This window comes from Takifugu flavidus, chromosome 6 (assembly GCF_003711565.1).
Source record: "Takifugu flavidus isolate HTHZ2018 chromosome 6, ASM371156v2, whole genome shotgun sequence".
NCBI classification, from domain to species: Eukaryota; Metazoa; Chordata; class Actinopteri; order Tetraodontiformes; family Tetraodontidae; genus Takifugu; species Takifugu flavidus.
This window is the reverse complement of record NC_079525.1, coordinates 10,302,897-10,323,287: the sequence shown is the minus strand read 5'-3', so window position 1 is coordinate 10,323,287 and position 20,391 is coordinate 10,302,897. Positions and strand designations below refer to the sequence as shown.

The 20,391-nt window shown below is 43.8% G+C and overlaps 1 protein-coding gene across 15 annotated transcripts in view; it reads left to right on the top strand.

The window, feature by feature from the left end:
* The window catches only part of LOC130526723 (ankyrin-2-like), a 56,226-nt gene extending 35,853 nt beyond the window's left edge, over positions 1-20,373 (top strand). For 12 of the 15 annotated variants that reach the window (XM_057034549.1, XM_057034556.1, XM_057034563.1 and 9 more), the window contains 7 exons: positions 14,765-16,294; positions 16,698-16,787; positions 17,130-17,213; positions 17,369-17,533; positions 17,637-17,810; positions 17,920-18,011; positions 18,416-20,373. In XM_057034549.1, coding sequence (XP_056890529.1) covers positions 14,765-16,294; positions 16,698-16,787; positions 17,130-17,213; positions 17,369-17,533; positions 17,637-17,810; positions 17,920-18,011; positions 18,416-18,611 — 2,331 coding nt within the window. In that variant the 3' untranslated portion in view covers positions 18,612-20,373. The remainder of the gene's footprint in view (positions 1-14,764; positions 16,295-16,697; positions 16,788-17,129; positions 17,214-17,368; positions 17,534-17,636; positions 17,811-17,919; positions 18,012-18,415) is intronic. The other 3 variants (XM_057034552.1, XM_057034559.1, XM_057034561.1) reach the window with 3 other exon arrangements.
* Positions 20,374-20,391: the final 18 nt, after the last annotated feature.

Sequence of the window (20,391 nt, the reverse complement as noted above, 5' to 3'; positions counted from 1 at the left end):
CTGAAGGGGGACTGCGAACACAACCCCCCTAATAAACTCATTGGACCAAAACAATTCCACTTCATTAAAAGGCCGTGTTACACCTTAAATTTTTCAAATGACGTGAAACCTATCAGTGATCAAAATGACTCAGTGATTTTGAATGGTACAAGAAATTTCAAACCAATTAGGAGTGAAAGTGGTTTTAACCGAACAGACAAAACATCAGAGGTACAGTTACAGCAATTTGATAGGGTTAGACAAGCAACTGTAGCTGTTTTAGAATCTGCAGTGCCAATGGCAGTGAGACCTTTTACATATGCAGATGTTGTCCGAGGCATTAGATCAGAAAACCTTGCAGGTTCACTTTTGAACACCACACATGTGACGCCATCATCAGATGAGGACCTCGTAGTAGCCACTGAAGATGTTTGGGCCACTGATTTACGTGCACTCTCTCCGGAGTCAGTAGTGTCACAAAATGAACTTAGAGCCCTCTCACCTGATTCCCCCATTCCTCAATTTGGATCTGGCCATGTGGACTGTGATGGACATTTGTCACATGAACGTTCATTTACTCCAGAATCCGCATGTTCTGACTGGGAGGGTGTTTTTTTGAACACAACACATATGCCCCCAGCATCAGATGAGGACATCGCAGTATCCACCGAAGATGGTTGGGCCACTGATTTACGTGCACTCTCAGCGGAGTCAGTATTGTCACAAAATGACCATAGAGCCCTCTCGCCTGATTCCCCTATTCCTCAATTTGGATCTGGCCATGTGGACTGTGATGGACATTTGTCACATGAACGTTCATTTACTCCAGAATCAGCATGTTCTGAATGGGAAGGTATGGATGTGTTTCTGGGATTCCTGTTTGAAGAAGCCAGACCAGATTCCCCTCAGTCTGTATTGTCAGACTTTGAACTGGATAGGTTGTTTGGAAGTAGGACACTGTCCCCAGAATCTGTGTCTTCTGAGTCATTCTTGCTTCAAGACGCGATGGACGACATTCGGCCATCCTCTCCAGCTTCGCTTGCATCAGTTGAGGAACACGATTTCTCCTCTGTCCTAACACGGGACCCTGTCAATGAGCAACACTGTAGTTATTACTTGCACTTGTCTGAAGGTAGATCAGAGTCACCTCTGTCAACGTTGTCAGACATTGAATATACTGAATTTTGTCTGGAAGAACTAACTGACAACAACCGACCAGATTCACCAGATTCCTTCTGTGAACATATTGAGGCCAAGCGAACATGTGCATCTGATTTAGAGTCCCCAGTTATAACAGCAGTCAGACCTCTTACATATGCAGATGTTGTACGAGGCATTAGATCAGAAAACCTTGCAGATTCACTTTTGAACACCACACATGTGACGCCATCATCAGATGAGGACCTCGCAGTAGCCACTGAAGATGTTTGGGCCACTGATTTACGTGCACTCTCTCCGGAGTCAGTAGTGTCACAAAATGAACTTAGAGCCCTCTCACCTGATTCCCCCATTCCTCAATTTGGATCTGGCCTGTTGACTGTGATGGACATTTGTCACATGAACGTTCATTTACCCCAGAATCAGCATGTTCTGACTGGGAAGGTATGGATGTGTGTCTGGGATTCCTGTTTGAAGAAGCCAGACCAGATTCCCCTCAGTCTGTACTGTCAGACTTTGAACTGGATAGGTTGTTTGGTAGGAGGACACTGTCCCCAGAATCTGTGTCTTCTGAGTCATTCTTGCTTCAAGACGCGATGGACGACATTCGGCCATCCTCTCCAGCTTCGCTTGCATCAGTTGAGGAACACGATTTCTCCTCTGTCCTAACACGTGACCCTGTCAATGAGCAACACTGTAGTTATTACTTGCACTTGTCTGAAGGTAGATCAGAGTCACCTCTGTCAACGTTATCAGACATTGAATATACTGAATTTTGTCTGGAAGAACTAACTGACAACAACCGACCAGATTCACCAGATTCATTCTGTGAACATATTGAGGCCAAGCGAACATGTGCATCTGATTTAGAGTCCCCACTTATAACAGCAGTGAGACCTCTTACATATGCAGATGTTGTACGAGGCATTAGATCAGAAAACCTTGCAGGTTCACTTTTGAACACCACACATGTGACGCCATCATCAGATGAGGACCTCGTAGTAGCCACTGAAGATGTTTGGGCCACTGATTTACGTGCACTCTCTCCGGAGTCAGTAGTGTCACAAAATGAACTTAGAGCCCTCTCGCCTGATTCCCCCATTCCTCAATTTGGATCTGGCCATGTTGACTGTGATGACATTTGTCACGTGAACGTTCATTTACTCCAGAATCCGCATGTTCTGACTGGGAGGGTGTCTTTTTGAACACAACACATATGCCCCCAGCATCAGATGAGGACATCGCAGTATCCACCGAAGATGTTTGGGCCACTGATTTACGTGCACTCTCAGCGGAGTCAGTATTGTCACAAAATGAACTTAGAGCCCTCTCGCCTGATTCCCCCATTCCTCAATTTGGATCTGGCCATGTGGACTGTGATGGACATTTGTCACATGAACGTTCATTTACTCCAGAATCAGCATGTTCTGAATGGGAAGGTATGGATGTGTTTCTGGGATTCCTGTTTGAAGAAGCCAGACCAGATTCCCCTCAGTCTGTATTGTCAGACTTTGAACTGGATAGGTTGTTTGAAGTAGGACACTGTCCCCAGAATCTGTGTCTTCTGAGTCATTCTTGCTTCAAGACGCGATGGACGACATTCGGCCATCCTCTCCAGCTTCGCTTGCATCAGTTGAGGAACACGATTTCTCCTCTGTCCTAACACGGGACCCTGTCAATGAGCAACACTGTAGTTATTACTTGCACTTGTCTGAAGGTACATCAGAGTCACCTCTGTCAACGTTGTCAGACATTGAATATACTGAATTTTGTCTGGAAGAACTAACTGACAACAACCGACCAGATTCACCAGATTCATTCTGTGAACATATTGAGGCCAAGCGAACATGTGCATCTGATTTAGAGTCCCCACTTATAACAGCAGTGAGACCTCTTACATATGCAGATGTTGTACGAGGCATTAGATCAGAAAACCTTGCAGGTTCACTTTTGAACACCACACATGTGACGCCATCATCAGATGAGGACTTCGCAGTAGCCACTGAAGATGTTTGGGCCACTGATTTACGTGCACTCTCTCCGGAGTCAGTAGTGTCACAAAATGACTATAGAGCCCTATCGCCTGATTCCCCCATTCCTCAATTTGGATCTGGCCATGTGGACTGTGATGGACATTTGTCACATGAACGTTCATTTACTCCAGAATCTGCATGTTCTGACTGGGAGGGTGTTTTTTTGAACACAACACATATGCCCCCAGCATCAGATGAGGACATCGCAGTATCCACCGAAGATGGTTGGGCCATTCAGTTCAGTGCGCTGTCTCCGGAGTCATTATTGTCACAAAATGACTATAGAGCCCTCTCGCCTGATTCCCCTATTCCTCAATTTGGATCTTGCCATGTTGACTGTGATGGACATTTGTCACATGAACGTTCATTTACCCCAGAATCAGCATGTTCTGACTGGGAAGGTATGGATGTGTGTCTGGGATTCCTGTTTGAAGAAGCCAGACCAGATTCCCCTCAGTCTGTACTGTCAGACTTTGAACTGGATAGGTTGTTTGCTAGTAGGACACTGTCCCCAGAATCTGTGTCTTCTGAGTCATTCTTGCTTCAAGACGCGATGGACGACATTCGGCCATCCTCTCCAGCTTCGCTTGCATCAGTTGAGGAACACGATTTCTCCTCTGTCCTAACACGGGACCCTGTCAATGAGCAACGCTGTAGTTATTACTTGCACTTGTCTGAAGGTAGATCAGAGTCACCTCTGTCAACGTTGTCAGACATTGAATATACTGAATTTTGTCTGGAAGAACTAACTGACAACAACCGACCAGATTCACCAGATTCATTCTGTGAACATATTGAGGCCAAGCGAACATGTGCATCTGATTTAGAGTCCCCACTTATAACAGCAGTGAGACCTCTTACATATGCAGATGTTGTACGAGGCATTAGATCAGAAAACCTTGCAGGTTCACTTTTGAACACCACACATGTGACGCCATCATCAGATGAGGACCTCGCAGTAGCCACTGAAGATGTTTGGGCCACTGATTTACGTGCACTCTCTCCGGAGTCAGTAGTGTCACAAAATGAACTTAGAGCCCTCTCACCTGATTCCCCCATTCCTCAATTTGGATCTGGCCATGTGGACTGTGATGGACATTTGTCACATGAACGTTCATTTACTCCAGAATCCGCATGTTCTGACTGGGAGGGTGTTTTTTTGAACACAACACATATGCCCCCAGCATCAGATGAGGACATCGCAGTATCCACCAAAGATGGTTGGGCCATTCAGTTCAGTGCGCTGTCTCCGGAGTCAGTAGTGTCACAAAATGACTATAGAGCCCTCTCGCCTGATTCCCCTATTCCTCAATTTGGATCTGGCCATGTTGACTGTGATGGACATTTGTCACATGAACGTTCATTTACCCCAGAATCAGCATGTTCTGACTGGGAAGGTATGGATGTGTGTCTGGGATTCCTGTTTGAAGAAGCCAGACCAGATTCCCCTCAGTCTGTACTGTCAGACTTTGAACTGGATAGGTTGTTTGGTAGTAGGACACTGTCCCCAGAATCTGTGTCTTCTGAGTCATTCTTGCTTCAAGACGCGATGGACGACATTCGGCCATCCTCTCCAGCTTCGGTTGCATCAGTTGAGGAACACGATTTCTCCTCTGTCCTAACACGGGACCCTGTCAATGAGCAACACTGTAGTTATTACTTGCACTTGTCTGAAGGTAGATCAGAGTCACCTCTGTCAACGTTGTCAGACATTGAATAATGAATTTTGTCTGGAAGAACTAACTGACAACAACCGACCAGATTCACCAGATTCATTCTGTGAACATATTGAGGCCAAGCGAACATGTGCATCTGATTTAGAGTCCCCACTTATAACAGCAGTGAGACCTCTTACATATGCAGATGTTGTACGAGGCATTAGATCAGAAAACCTTGCAGGTTCACTTTTGAACACCACACATGTGACGCCATCGTCAGATGAGGACCTCGCAGTAGCCACTGAAGATGTTTGGGCCACTGATTACGTGCACTCTCTCCGGAGTCAGTCAGTAGTGTCACAAAATGACTATAGAGCCCTCTCGCCTGATTCCCCTATTCCTCAATTTGGATCTGGCCATGTTGACTGTGATGGACATTTGTCACATGAACGTTCATTTACCCCAGAATCAGCATGTTCTGACTGGGAAGGTATGGATGTGTGTCTGGGATTCCTGTTTGAAGAAGCCAGACCAGATTCCCCTCAGTCTGTACTGTCAGACTTTGAACTGGATAGGTTGTTTGCTAGTAGGACACTGTCCCCAGAATCTGTGTCTTCTGAGTCATTCTTGCTTCAAGACGCGATGGACGACATTCGGCCATCCTCTCCAGCTTCGCTTGCATCAGTTGAGGAACACGATTTCTCCTCTGTCCTAACACGGGACCCTGTCAATGAGCAACGCTGTAGTTATTACTTGCACTTGTCTGAAGGTAGATCAGAGTCACCTCTGTCAACGTTGTCAGACATTGAATATACTGAATTTTGTCTGGAAGAACTAACTGACAACAACCGACCAGATTCACCAGATTCATTCTGTGAACATATTGAGGCCAAGCGAACATGTGCATCTGATTTAGAGTCCCCAGTTATAACAGCAGTGAGACCTCTTACATATGCAGATGTTGTACGAGGCATTAGATCAGAAAACCTTGCAGGTTCACTTTTGAACACCACACGTGACGCCATCGTCAGATGAGGACCTCGCAGTAGCCACTGAAGATGTTTGGGCCACTGATTTACGTGCACTCTCTCCGGAGTCAGTAGTGTCACAAAATGAACTTAGAGCCCTCTCACCTGATGATTCCCCCATTCCTCAATTTGGATCTGGCCATGTTGACTGTGATGGACATTTGTCACATGAACGTTCATTTACTCCAGAATCCGCATGTTCTGACTGGGAGGGTGTTTTTTTGAACACAACACATATGCCCCCAGCATCAGATGAGGACATCGCAGTATCCACCGAAGATGGTTGGGCCATTCAGTTCAGTGCGCTGTCTCCGGAGTCATTATTGTCACAAAATGACTATAGAGCCCTCTCGCCTGATTCCCCTATTCCTCAATTTGGGTCTTGCCATGTTGACTGTGATGGACATTTGTCACATGAACGTTCATTTACCCCAGAATCAGCATGTTCTGACTGGGAAGGTATGGATGTGTGTCTGGGATTCCTGTTTGAAGAAGCCAGACCAGATTCCCCTCAGTCTGTACTGTCAGACTTTGAACTGGATAGGTTGTTTGCTAGTAGGACACTGTCCCCAGAATCTGTGTCATCTGAGTCATTCTTGCTTCAAGACACGATGGACGACATTCGGCCATCCTCTCCAGCTTCGCTTGCATCAGTTGAGGAACACGATTTCTCCTCTGTCCTAACACGGGACCCTGTCAATGAGCAACGCTGTAGTTATTACTTGCACTTGTCTGAAGGTAGATCAGAGTCACCTCTGTCAACGTTGTCAGACATTGAATATACTGAATTTTGTCTGGAAGAACTAACTGACAACAACCGACCAGATTCACCAGATTCATTCTGTGAACATATTGAGGCCAAGCGAACATGTGCATCTGATTTAGAGTCCCCAGTTATAACAGCAGTGAGACCTCTTACATATGCAGATGTTGTACGAGGCATTAGATCAGAAAACCTTGCAGGTTCACTTTTGAACACCACACATGTGACGCCATCGTCAGATGAGGACCTCGCAGTAGCCACTGAAGATGTTTGGGCCACTGATTTACGTGCACTCTCTCCGGAGTCAGTAGTGTCACAAAATGAACTTAGAGCCCTCTCACCTGATTCCCCCATTCCTCAATTTGGATCTGGCCATGACTATAGAGCCCTCTCGCCTGATTCCCTTATTCCTCAATTTGGGTCTTGCCGTTGACTGTGATGGACATTCGTCACATGAACGTTCATTTACCCCAGAATCAGCATGTTGACTGGGAGGGAAGTATGGATGTGTGTCTGGGATTCCTGTTTGAAGAAGCCAGACCAGATTCCCCTCAGTCTGTACTGTCAGACTTTGAACTGGATAGGTTGTTTGGTAGTAGGACACTGTCCCCAGAATCTGTGTCTTCTGAGTCATTCTTGCTTCAAGACGCGATGGACGCCATCCGGCCATCCTCTCCAGCTTCGCTTGCATCAGTTGAGGAACACGATTTCTCCTCTGTCCTAACACGGGACCCTGTCAATGAGCAACGCTGTAGTTATTACTTGCACTTGTCTGAAGGTAGATCAGAGTCACCTCTGTCAACGTTGTCAGACATTGAATATACTGAATTTTGTCTGGAAGAAGAACTAACTGACAACAACCGACCAGATTCACCAGTTCATTCTGTGAACATATTGAGGCCAAGCGAACATGTGCATCTGATTTAGAGTCCCCAGTTATAACAGCAGTGAGACCTCTTACATATGCAGATGTTGTACGAGGCATTAGATCAGAAAACCTTGCAGGTTCACTTTTGAACACCACACATGTGACGCCATCATCAGATGAGGACCTCGCAGTAGCCACTGAAGATGTTTGGGCCACTGATTTACGTGCACTCTCTCCGGAGTCAGTAGTGTCACAAAATGAACTTAGAGCCCTCTCACCTGATTCCCCCATTCCTCAATTTGGATCTGGCCATGTTGACTGTGATGGACATTTGTCACATGAACGTTCATTTACCCCAGAATCAGCATGTTCTGACTGGGAAGGTATGGATGTGTGTCTGGGATTCCTGTTTGACGAAGCCAGACCAGATTCCCCTCAGTCTGTACTGTCAGACTTTGAACTGGATAGGTTGTTTGGTAGGAGGACACTGTCCCCAGAATCTGTGTCTTCTGAGTCATTCTTGCTTCAAGACGCGATGGACGACATTCGGCCATCCTCTCCAGCTTCGCTTGCATCAGTGAGGAACACGATTTCTCCTCTGTCCTAACACGTGACCCTGTCAATGAGCAACGCTGTAGTTATTACTTGCACTGGTCTGAAGGTAGATCAGAGTCACCTCTGTCAACGTTGTCAGACATTGAATATACTGAATTTTGTCTGGAAGAACTAACTGACAACAACCGACCAGATTCACCAGATTCATTCTGTGAACATATTGAGGCCAAGCGAACTGTGCATCTGATTTAGAGTCCCCACTTATAACAGCAGTGAGACCTCTTACATATGCAGATGTTGTACGAGGCATTAGATCAGAAAACCTTGCAGGTTCACTTTTGAACACCACACATGTGACGCCATCATCAGATGAGACCTCGTAGTAGCCACTGAAGATGTTTGGGCCACTGATTTACGTGCACTCTCTCCGGAGTCAGTAGTGTCACAAAATGAACTTAGAGCCCTCTCGCCTGATTCCCCCATTCCTCAATTTGGATCTGCCTGTGACTGTGATGGACATTTGTCACATGAACGTTCATTTACCCCAGAATCAGCATGTTCTGACTGGGAAGGTATGGATGTGTGTCTGGGATTCCTGTTTGACGAAGCCAGACCAGATTCCCCTCAGTCTGTACTGTCAGACTTTGAACTGGATAGGTTGTTTGGTAGGAGGACACTGTCCCCAGAATCTGTGTCTTCTGAGTCATTCTTGCTTCAAGACGCGATGGACGACATTCGGCCATCCTCTCCAGCTTCGCTTGCATCAGTTGAGGAACACGATTTCTCCTCTGTCCTAACACGGGACCCTGTCAATGAGCAACGCTGTAGTTATTATTACTTGCACTTGTCTGAAGGTAGATCAGAGTCACCTCTGTCAACGTTGTCAGACATTGAATATACTGAATTTTGTCTGGAAGAACTAACTGACAACAACCGACCAGATTCACCAGATTCATTCTGTGAACATATTGAGGCCAAGCGAACATGTGCATCTGATTTAGAGTCCCCACTTATAACAGCAGTGAGACCTCTTACATATGCAGATGTTGTACGAGGCATTAGATCAGAAAACCTTGCAGGTTCACTTTTGAACACCACACATGTGACGCCATCATCAGATGAGGACCTCGTAGTAGCCACTGAAGATGTTTGGGCCACTGATTTACGTGCACTCTCTCCGGAGTCAGTAGTGTCACAAAATGAACTTAGAGCCCTCTCACCTGATTCCCCCATTCCTCAATTTGGATCTGGCCATGTGGACTGTGATGGACATTTGTCACATGAACGTTCATTTACTCCAGAATCAGCATGTTCTGACTGGGAGGGTGTTTTTTTGAACACAACACATATGCCCCCAGCATCAGATGAGGACATCGCAGTATCCACCGAAGATGTTTGGGCCACTGATTTACGTGCACTCTCTACGGAGTCAGTAGTGTCACAAAATGAACTTAGAGCCCTCTCACCTGATTCCCCCATTCCTCAATTTGGATCTGGCCCTGTTGACTGTGATGGACATTTGTCACATGAACGTTCATTTACCCCAGAATCAGCATGTTCTGACTGGGAAGGTATGATGTGTGTCTGGGATTCCTGTTTGACGAAGCCAGACCAGATTCCCCTCAGTCTGTACTGTCAGACTTTGAACTGGATAGGTTGTTTGGTAGTAGGACACTGTCCCCAGAATCTGTGTCTTCTGAGTCATTCTTGCTTCAAGACGCGATGGACGACATTCGGCCATCCTCTCCAGCTTCGCTTGCATCAGTTGAGGAACACGATTTCTCCTCTGTCCTAACACGTGACCCTGTCAATGAGCAACACTGTAGTTATTACTTGCACTTGTCTGAAGGTACATCAGAGTCACCTCTGTCAACGTTGTCAGACATTGAATATACTGAATTTTGTCTGGAAGAACTAACTGACAACAACCGACCAGATTCACCAGATTCATTCTGTGAACATATTGAGGCCAAGCGAACATGTGCATCTGATTTAGAGTCCCCACTTATAACAGCAGTGAGACCTCTTACATATGCAGATGTTGTACGAGGCATTAGATCAGAAAACCTTGCAGGTTCACTTTTGAACACCACACATGTGACACCATCATCAGATGAGGACCTCGTAGTAGCCACTGAAGATGTTTGGGCCACTGATTTACGTGCACTCTCCGGAGTCAGTAGTGTCACAAAATGAACTTAGAGCCCTCTCACCTGATTCCCCCATTCCTCAATTTGGATCTGGCCATGTTGACTGTGATGGACATTTGTCACATGAACGTTCATTTACTCCAGAATCCGCATGTTCTGACTGGGAGGGTGTTTTTTTGAACACAACACATATGCCCCCAGCATCAGATGAGGACATCACAGTATCCACTGAAGATGGTTGGGCCACTCAGTTCAGTGCGCTGTCTCTGGAGTCATTATTGTCACAAAATGAACTTAGAGCCCTCTCGCCTGATTCCCCCATTCCTCAATTTGGATCTGGCCATGTGGACTGTGATGGACATTTGTCACATGAACGTTCATTTACTCCAGAATCAGCATGTTCTGACTGGGAAGGTATGGATGTGTGTCTGGGATTCCTGTTTGAAGAAGCCAGACCAGATTCCCCTCAGTCTGTATTGTCAGACTTTGAACTGGATAGATTGTTTGGTAGTAGGACACTGTCTCCAGAATCTGTGTCTTCTGAGTCATTCTTGCTTCAAGACGCGATGGACGCCATCCGGCCATCCTCTCCAGCTTCAGTTGCATCAGTTGAGGAACACGATTTCTCCTCTGTCCTAACACGTGACCCTGTCAATGAGCAACACTGTAGTTATTACTTGCACTTGTCTGAAGGTACATCAGAGTCACCTCTGTCAACGTTGTCAGACATTGAATATACTGAATTTTGTCTGGAAGAACTAACTGACAACAACCGACCAGATTCACCAGATTCATTCTGTGAACATATTGAGGCCAAGCGAACATGTGCATCTGATTTAGAGTCCCCAGTTATAACAGCAGTGAGACCTCTTACATATGCAGATGTTGTACGAGGCATTAGATCAGAAAACCTTGCAGGTTCACTTTTGAACACCACACATGTGACGCCATCATCAGATGAGGACCTCGCAGTAGCCACTGAAGATGTTTGGGCCACTGATTTACGTGCACTCTCTCCGGAGTCATTATTGTCACAAAATGACTATAGAGCCCTCTCGCCTGATTCCCCTATTCCTCAATTTGGATCTTGCCATGTTGACTGTGATGGACATTTGTCACATGAACGTTCATTTACCCCAGAATCAGCATGTTCTGACTGGGAGGGTGTTTTTTTGAACACAACACATATGCCCCCAGCATCAGATGAGGACATTGCAGTATCCACCGAAGATGGTTGGGCCATTCAGTTCAGTGCGCTGTCTCCGGAGTCAGTAGTGTCACAAAATGAACTTAGAGCCCTCTCACCTGATTCCCCTATTCCTCAATTTGGATCTGGCCATGTGGACTGTGATGGACATTTGTCACATGAACGTTCATTTACTCCAGAATCAGCATGTTCTGACTGGGAAGGTATGGATGTGTGTCTGGGATTCCTGTTTGAAGAAGCCAGACCAGATTCCCCTCAGTCTGTATTGTCAGACTTTGAACTGGATAGGTTGTTTGGTAGTAGGACACTGTCCCCAGAATCTGTGTCATCTGAGTCATTCTTGCTTCAAGACGCGATGGACGACATTCGGCCATCCTCTCCAGCTTCGCTTGCATCAGTTGAGGAACACGATTTCTCCTCTGTCCTAACACGGGACCCTGTCAATGAGCAACACTGTAGTTATTACTTGCACTTGTCTGAAGGTAGATCAGAGTCACCTCTGTCAACGTTGTCAGACATTGAATATACTGAATTTTGTCTGGAAGAACTAACTGACAACAACCGACCAGATTCACCAGATTCATTCTGTGAACATATTGAGGCCAAGCGAACATGTGCATCTGATTTAGAGTCCCCACTTATAACAGCAGTGAGACCTCTTACATATGCAGATGTTGTACGAGGCATTAGATTAGAAAACAATGCAGATCAACTGCAAACCTTTCATTTATATCTCCTAAAAAAATTTCATTTTGTGCTGATAACATTTATTTGGATGCCCTCTTTGACCACCCCAGACCAGATTCCCCACAGTCAGCTTCATCAGAATTTGACCTGTCAGATGTTGAGTATTCCAGCTTTTGTCTTGATGAATTATTTGACAATAACCGAGCAGATACACCAGATTCTTTCTCTGTACAGACTGGATTTACATTGCTTGATGACCAAACCACAACTCATATCCATGAAAAAGATTCATTATTATTTTCAATACCTCAGTCACAGCAACTACCTGTGAAACCTAATCCGGTATCTTTCTGTCAACCTCATATATCACATTTGTATGATCCAATGTACAAGCATCTATATTTGCAAACACAACAGCAAAAATACTTTGATCCTACCAGTTTTTCAATGATTTCTTATAGTTTATCACCCAATGACTTCAGAGTCAGTAATATGGGGCCATTGGGCACTGATTTTATTGGTAATCTTTCACCAACATCACAAAGTGATTCTGGAATTTCAAGGTTTGAAACAGCTGAAACTCTGTCCACTGGGCCATCTCAACATGCAATAGATCGTGAATGTCTCGAAAGTCTGTCAGTATCTGAGTCCAATCTTCCCTCACCTGATGGATTAGATCCAAGTGACTATACATTTTCATGCTCATCTGCTGAAGAAAGGCCACCCTCTCCAGAATCCCATGCCTCATTTGATGAGTTCACTGCCCTGACTCCTGATTCTCAGATTCCCATGTTTGACAATCAGCTCTTCGACTACATTGATTCGATGGATTCCAGATCAGTTTCTTTGAAAAGAGATACAAGTTCACTTCTTGATGTCTTCAATGAAGACAGGCCAGATTCTCCCGAGTCACTTGTATTTGACTTTCCTGAATCTTACAGCGACATACCGTGTGATGATGCGCGGTCATTTGTTGACCACTGGCTGTCTGAATTGAAACCGTCTGATCCCCAGGTTGCCGAATCAGTTGGAAATTTAGTTGAAGACATAACAGAAGAGACCAATAATCTGGACAACACAGTTAAACAGAAGACAGGCCCAACAGGTCTAATGGGATGCATGTGATCCTTCTATAGAAATAACTTTAGCTTCGTTAAAACCATTTTGGTCAGTGTTTCATTACAATATTTTTCCATATGATTGTTTTGCTGTGTGTCAGTAAAAAAACACGGCATCACCTGCTGTGATGTGACAGCTAGTTTTGACAGTGTTAGTGTAGAGACTGACCCCCCTAAATGGCTGCAGCCCTCCCTACAGCTGGCCCTGGTTTAGATCTTGCTACAGTTCTTGCTGCCCATATTTCCTTTCTCACGCTACTGTATCAACTGATACTTAAAAAGCCCCACTGCAGATGTGTAATAAAGGTTTTTGCTGTGTGGAACCCGAATTGAATGATTGGCAGGGCTGACTCATTTATAGGAGGCAAAATGCCGTGCCCAAATGATCAGAATAGTTTTAACGAAGTTAATTAGCTAATGCTAAAAAAAAAAAAAAAAAACTTTACTTTACTTGTTCCTGCAGTCCCAGTGTTCCAGTGTTGATCTTATAAAATCTTTTACTGCTTTTGCGTTGCTATAGTTAAGTAATGTTGAGTCACATGTTATGCTAAAACTAAAATTAAATGTCACCATGCTGTCTGGCTGGAAGATACAAACACACATGCACACACACAAAGCAAGCAAAGAGATGATCGATGAAATGAAGACCATCTGTACGCGAACCTGCTGTACCAGTTAAAGATGACTGCGATGGCCCAGTTTGGGCTACAGTCCTTGGTGTCGGTAAGACAGCAACAAGCGCTTGCTCCTCAGTGAATGCTGTGTTGCTCTTAATATGATAAACATGGCAGCTCCTGAAATGTGAATGGAGATGAAGCTTGTACTAATCATGAAAACACCCTGGCATGTTAGGACAATAGAAAATTATAGCTAGTAGCTTTGTTGGAACGATTTTTTAAATAATCCTCATAAACTGGTTTTGCTTTGGACCTAATAGATAAAATAATTAATTAAAAATGATATTATCTATTCTTTATAGTATATGTTATCACCCTCACCTACAGCCTACATCATTTACTTTCTGTTTGTAAGCAACCAGGAGTTTATCTAAATCACAGAAACAAATCTCAATGTAACTGGACTGGTCTGTTCTTTTAAACCAGCCTGCTGGTTTTGTTAACAGCCAATGATGTTATTTCATTATAAGGATTTATTTTACGAGGGAGGTACTGTGGCACCTGTTTTGACAGGGAAGCAAATGGCTATATTATGGTCATGCATGACTTCATAGATCAAATCCAGAGTTTCAGTGAAGTTCACTTGGCCCTTCTGTCATGTTTGCAATTTATCTTGGTTGTGATATTAAATACCATATATTTAAGCTACAGCAGGAACTCTGTCTCCTCAGATGGCCTGTTAGAAATGTGTGTTATTTTAAAGGTCACATTTATAACAAAGCAACAAACCAGTTCAAGTGGGCTTCAAGTGAATTTCCGTATTTGAAACACTCGACCAGGAATTTGAAAGATGCACGTTTTGTTTTGCTTTGTTTTTATTTCATATGTAATCACCAATCACCAGATTTACAGATTTTCCACTTCATTCTATCATTTTTTGCAGGAATCAACATCTTCCAAGACAAATCAGTCACAAACCACAACGCAAAAAACTATTCCTTCCACAGAAGCTCAGGGTTTTTCAGCGGAGGAACACTCAGATACACAAAGTAGAGAATTAACAAGCGTATTTGACCCAAATACAACAAAATCCAAAGTTTTATTGAGGGAGGGAAGCAGCTCACCTCCACAGACATGTGGAAGGTTGTCTGGTGTGAGCTCAGCGATCCCAGTCTCATCCTGTCAAGACAATCATATTGAGCAAGACTTTGCTTCCACAGGGTCCATTTCAATGTCACCAGAATCTGGGTCCACTCAGTCTTCTGTGCTGTTGTCAGGTCGTGAAATGCAGCTTGTGTTTAATCCAGAGGTGTTGCGCAACAGAGAATTTAGTGATGAAAGTCCCAAAAATGAACAGATTAACACATGTAGTGATGCTGAAGATACCCCAATGCTGAACATGGCATCTGCTGCACCGCTGGGGGAAGATAAGGAAAAGCCATTGACACAGTGTGAATTGATGTTCATTCAAGATGACTCTGAAGAAGCCAGAGTGGCACCTGAGGTAATGGAAATCTGTGATAGGGCCATTGATGATCCTGGATCCCCAACCGAGTTTGTTCAAGTTCCTGAATCTCCACATAGATTCTATGAAGTGTCACCATCACTGAACTCAGAATTTAATTTGGGGTCCAGTCAATGTGATGATCACCACACCGAGCAGCTTTCCTCACTACATCCGGAGAGGGAGGCAAACACTGATCAACATCTGGCACATCTTCCCCAGGAAGATTCTACAAATGAAAATTTTCAAATGAATGAATTGGACACAGAGGCATGCTGTTATTACTTAGAGCGTGTGTCAGAAGAAGTGTCACCAGTGAATACCCTGGATCAAAGCACACATTGCAAGGAAGTCTCGAGTGTTGACACCATTCAGAGTGAAGATATTTCGTCTCAGTCTCTTTCTGATGCCACTCCAGACACAGTTACTTCTGTAAGACATTTTAGCTTTGAGGAATTGGTGTTAGGCCCCTTCTTGGGTCCTCCTCCAATAGACACAGACTACTTTGGCCCATCAGTTACTACAAAACCAGAGATGACTTTGTCAAATTCAGAAGAAGCTCACAGCAGCACTCTTGGACCAGTGGACACAGTCTCTTCTTCCAGAAGCACCTCTGAATATACAGAGGTTGAGCACAGAGCTACAGGCAGTCCAGTGTGTGACTACTCAGACCCAGAGGGTTACTTTGACTGCAAACAGGTGGCGTCTGATTTTTCAGAGCCTGAGCCCGATCAGCCAAATCCATGTAATCGTCTCTACTCGTTTGGATTGCCAGAAAAGCCAGCAGGCCAAGTCCTGCTGTCCTCTGAAAGTGAAGATTATGAGGATGCTCCTTTTGTCCTTGAGCCTCCTCATGATGGACACATGGGCAGTGAAGACATACCGCACCCTTCAGAACCATCGGATGATGAATTCACCTTGTGCGAAGCTTCACAACCACACAGCAGCACTGACAATTATCGGACAAGGGTAAGACGAGCAATTGACATCGAGCAAAGGTGAAATCTGCAAGCTTTTCCCAAAAAAGGAATGGCCGCTAACCCTCTAGATGGATTCTGCAATTCCTTATTACCCTACCTGACTCAGCATGCTACTTTGCTTTTCAGATCAGCTTGAAAATTCACATTTATTAACAAAAGCTCGAAGCAAATGGATTGTTCATTTCAGTCTTCGCATGTGTGATCTTTCTTATATGTATGTCGATTTGCAGAGTGCTATCTTGTACTTTCCACTGTAAATAACCATCAAAATAGCTTTACAGCAGTGGAAAGTGCATCATATTACTTTGCCTCATGATTTGCTGCCAACATTAATGTCATAGTCTGATTCTTTCATTTGAACGTTGAATTTTTTTTTTCTTTTGGCCGGTCAGGAGATCAACGCAGAGCTCGGATCACTGTCAGAAAGTTCAGATGATGATTTTTTTACCAGCAGGATAGTGCGAAGGAGAGTTTTCATCCAGGTATCTAATGGAGCATGATTGGTGGAGGGTGCGACTCTAATCCAGCACTATTTTCACATTATAAGTACGTGACTAAAACGGTGGAATAAAGGAACAATTTGAAGGTTCTTTTGGGGATGATGAGAGAATCTTGAACTCTTGGAGAATCGTGCACACATGGCTGAACCTCCTGGTGGCGTTTTTAACTTTTATTTCTCCTGAGAATGCAAATTTGTTTCACCTATCCTGAAAAAAAGACTAACAATGAACGACTGTGCAACTCCTTCTGTCCTTTAAGGTTGATTTGAGTTTTATTTTTAACTCTACTTTTCCTGGCGTTTTTCTGCCTTCTTTCCTTTGTAGGCTGATGATTTGGCTGATCTTCCAACACAATCAGTGACAGAAGAAAAGTACAGGGATGAAAATGGACACATTGTTGTCAAGAAGGTACAGTTAATCTTACAGAATCTCTCACGTACACACCAGTTTTACTACTTTAACTTTATTTAGTAAACGTACAATTGAGCAACAATAAAAAAATGATTGTTTTGTTGACTGCATGAAACCTTTTCATCCAACAATTTCACGTGTGATCTCTTCAGATTACCCGTAAAATTATTCGGAAGTGTGTTTCTGCGGACGGCATGGAAAGTGAAGAGGTATCATTTGGAGGAGATGCCCAGGTGTCCGTCACTGCACAAGAAGGGGATGGACACTCTAAAGTGGTGAAAAGGACTGTCCTCAAGAGTGAGGGGGGACACACAGAGGTGCGGCTCATATCTGTGGTCATCAGTAAATGACATGTGTGTGTTAGTGCAGTTAGTTGTCTTAAGTTCAAAAAACAAAAATAAATATGTTCTTCTGATCTAGGTGACGTTTACTGAAAGCAAAGGTTTTGCCTCTTCAAGACAAGAGGCAGCGGACGAGCTTAAGATCAGTCGTGTTGAAAGGTCCGTAGTGGTGGAGGGTAAAAGGGCGGTGACACACCCGGGGGATCAGTCGTCGACTTCTGACCTTCCCTCAGATTGTGACAACTTCAAACAGGTTTGAGAGAAAATCTAGTCTTTGTCTTTTTATGTCCACACCTTCCAGCTCTATCACGTCTTCATCGTTTCCTCGTTCCATCAGCATTGTGTTCTTTTCCATTCACCAGGCACTAGTGCACATAGGCGGGTGTAGTAGAATAGAGCGCCCTCGTGTGGTAGGGAGGGGAACTGTTAAAGAAGCTGGAACTGTGGTCAGGAGGTGTGTGAGAGACGACGGATGGTGGGACTGCAGCATCAATTTACAACCCTAACAAATGTTTCACTAATGTTGACAAATGTTTAGCAGAAGCCACTAATTCCTAATGTGGCTCAGCACGAATATGTGTTCCACACTTTGATGGGCAAGTTTGCACGTCAATGGTTTTAATAGGGTTTTAATTTTGATATTTGTTTGTCTTTTATTAACTTGCATTATTTTTCTATTTAACTTCTTGCGATGAACCCTCTGACACCAAAACCTTCAAGTCTTTGGAAACATGTTTTCATTTCTATAACATGCTAACATTTTATACAGTTGTGTATTTGAAATTTTTTAATGTTTTATACTTTAGTAGAACCAGTGTTTGTTTCCTGTGCATTGAACTGTCTCCTCCACTTTGGCAGGGCCCACGTGCATAAAGGCAGCACCCTGAGAGGAGCAGTGGTGAAAGGAGCTGGGCAGCGCAAACGGGCCTCTATCGAGCACACGGACAAATCCAGAAAGAGGCCGAAAGGTGATCTCCAGCAGCATCTCCAACAGTTCTTTCACCACTACTGCCAAGAAGAGAAGGAGAGCAATGATGAGGAGGCGAAAGAGTAGAAGAATGTGTAAAACAAAGTAACTGTCCCCAAACCCCTGGCTTTGTCCAGGCTAAAATTTCCCTTAAACCTATGCATTAGCCACATGCAATCCCTGCGTTCACCGCAGCACCTCACTCACCTCTACCACAGTCTTCCCAATTAAGCCCTTCCAGATTAACTTTTGTTTGAGGTTCCCAACAAACTTCTCTGGCTTGACTGACCGACTTGGGTTTTTCGTTTCACATCCTGGTGTTGTTTGACTTGTGACCAAAGAAGGCTTTCTGCTGTTTTCCTGATTCATTTTTTGTGTAACCAGCTTTCTTTGATATGTTTGTCTTCATACTGTGGTAGAACAGCAGGAACAAGGAACCACAGCAACACCATTCAGTCGAAGATGCTTGTAAACCTCCTGAAGGTACAGAACATTTTACCCACAAAATGCTCTGAGGAAGAGCTCAGGCTGACGGGTGGTTTTGCTGCTCACATTTTTCTCAGATGTACTTTGAAAAAAAAAGACAAATACAGTTTCTTTCACTCTACTACCGTAATCTTGATTCAGGTTTTACAGACTGTCTCACTCACTCTAACTGCTGCTGCCTCTGTGTTTTGTGTAAGCTCTGTATAATCTGTCTTAAAATGATATATAAGATGTATATTATCTAGTCATCAGTAGGCTGGGAATCCATAATCAACCACATGAAGTAAAGCAGGCATGACTAATCAACATCCGTCATTATGATCCTTGCTTTGATTGCTTTGTAGTTGTAGGGATTGTACCTCTGTCTCTCTCTCACTTTCACACAGCATCTGTTGTAATTGTTTTTGTCTTTAATTGTTGCTCACCCTGTAAAAATGTTTAATGTTTGAGTGAGATACTGTTTGAATGTTTTCATGCATGTTTTTCATTGCTGCTGTGCTGCGAGTAGCTGGAGGTTTACGCCCATGTTATTAACTGTATTTTATGTTTTACGGTTCTTGTTTTTTGTGTGTGTGTATGTGTGTGTGTGTGTGTGTGTGTGTGTGTGCGTGCGTGCGTGTGTGTGTGTGTGTGTGTCTGTGTTTTTAGTTCACTCGAAGGAATAAAAAAAAACCTTGAATGTCACTGAGAGGTATCAGAATTTACCAAGTGGATGATATCGATTTTGGGAAGAAACATTCAGAGTTTTAAAGTGATGGTATTTTTGCTGTATTTATTGTTTTAATCTTGAGGGTTTTTGAATCATTTAGGACCAGGTATGTGTTTGTGTGTGTGTGTGTGTGTGTGTGTGTGTGTGTCTATGGTATGAAATACCTGTTTTTGTTGACAAAGAAAAAAATGTATTCCACACAAACTGCAAATGCACTCCTGAATGTCAGGAGGAAACACCTCCACGCTTTTCTCCTCACAGCATATGAGAACAGGCTCATTTTGGCAATGACAAATACAAGATACTGCTACACCAGACACACATGAGGCAGACTGATAGCTTAAATGTGCTATTATTTACTGTTACGAGCTTCACTACTGTGTGTATCTACATTTAATGTATTTATTTAGCGCTCACCATTGATTTTATTATTTAGAAAATGTAAAATGCAAACTAGTGGAAGTTCACTGTGACTGGTATGCTTTTAATTTGGAGAAAAAAATCTGCATCCTCTTTCGGTGATGATGACAGTTATATACATATACAGTGCATATATGAATATCTAAGGGCATGACTTACTGTATCAAAATTCAAAAAGAAAAAATGGCTGCAGTGTGTCTATTGCTGATAGAGAATAAAAGTATACAAATGTGATATTTGTGCACTTGTTTT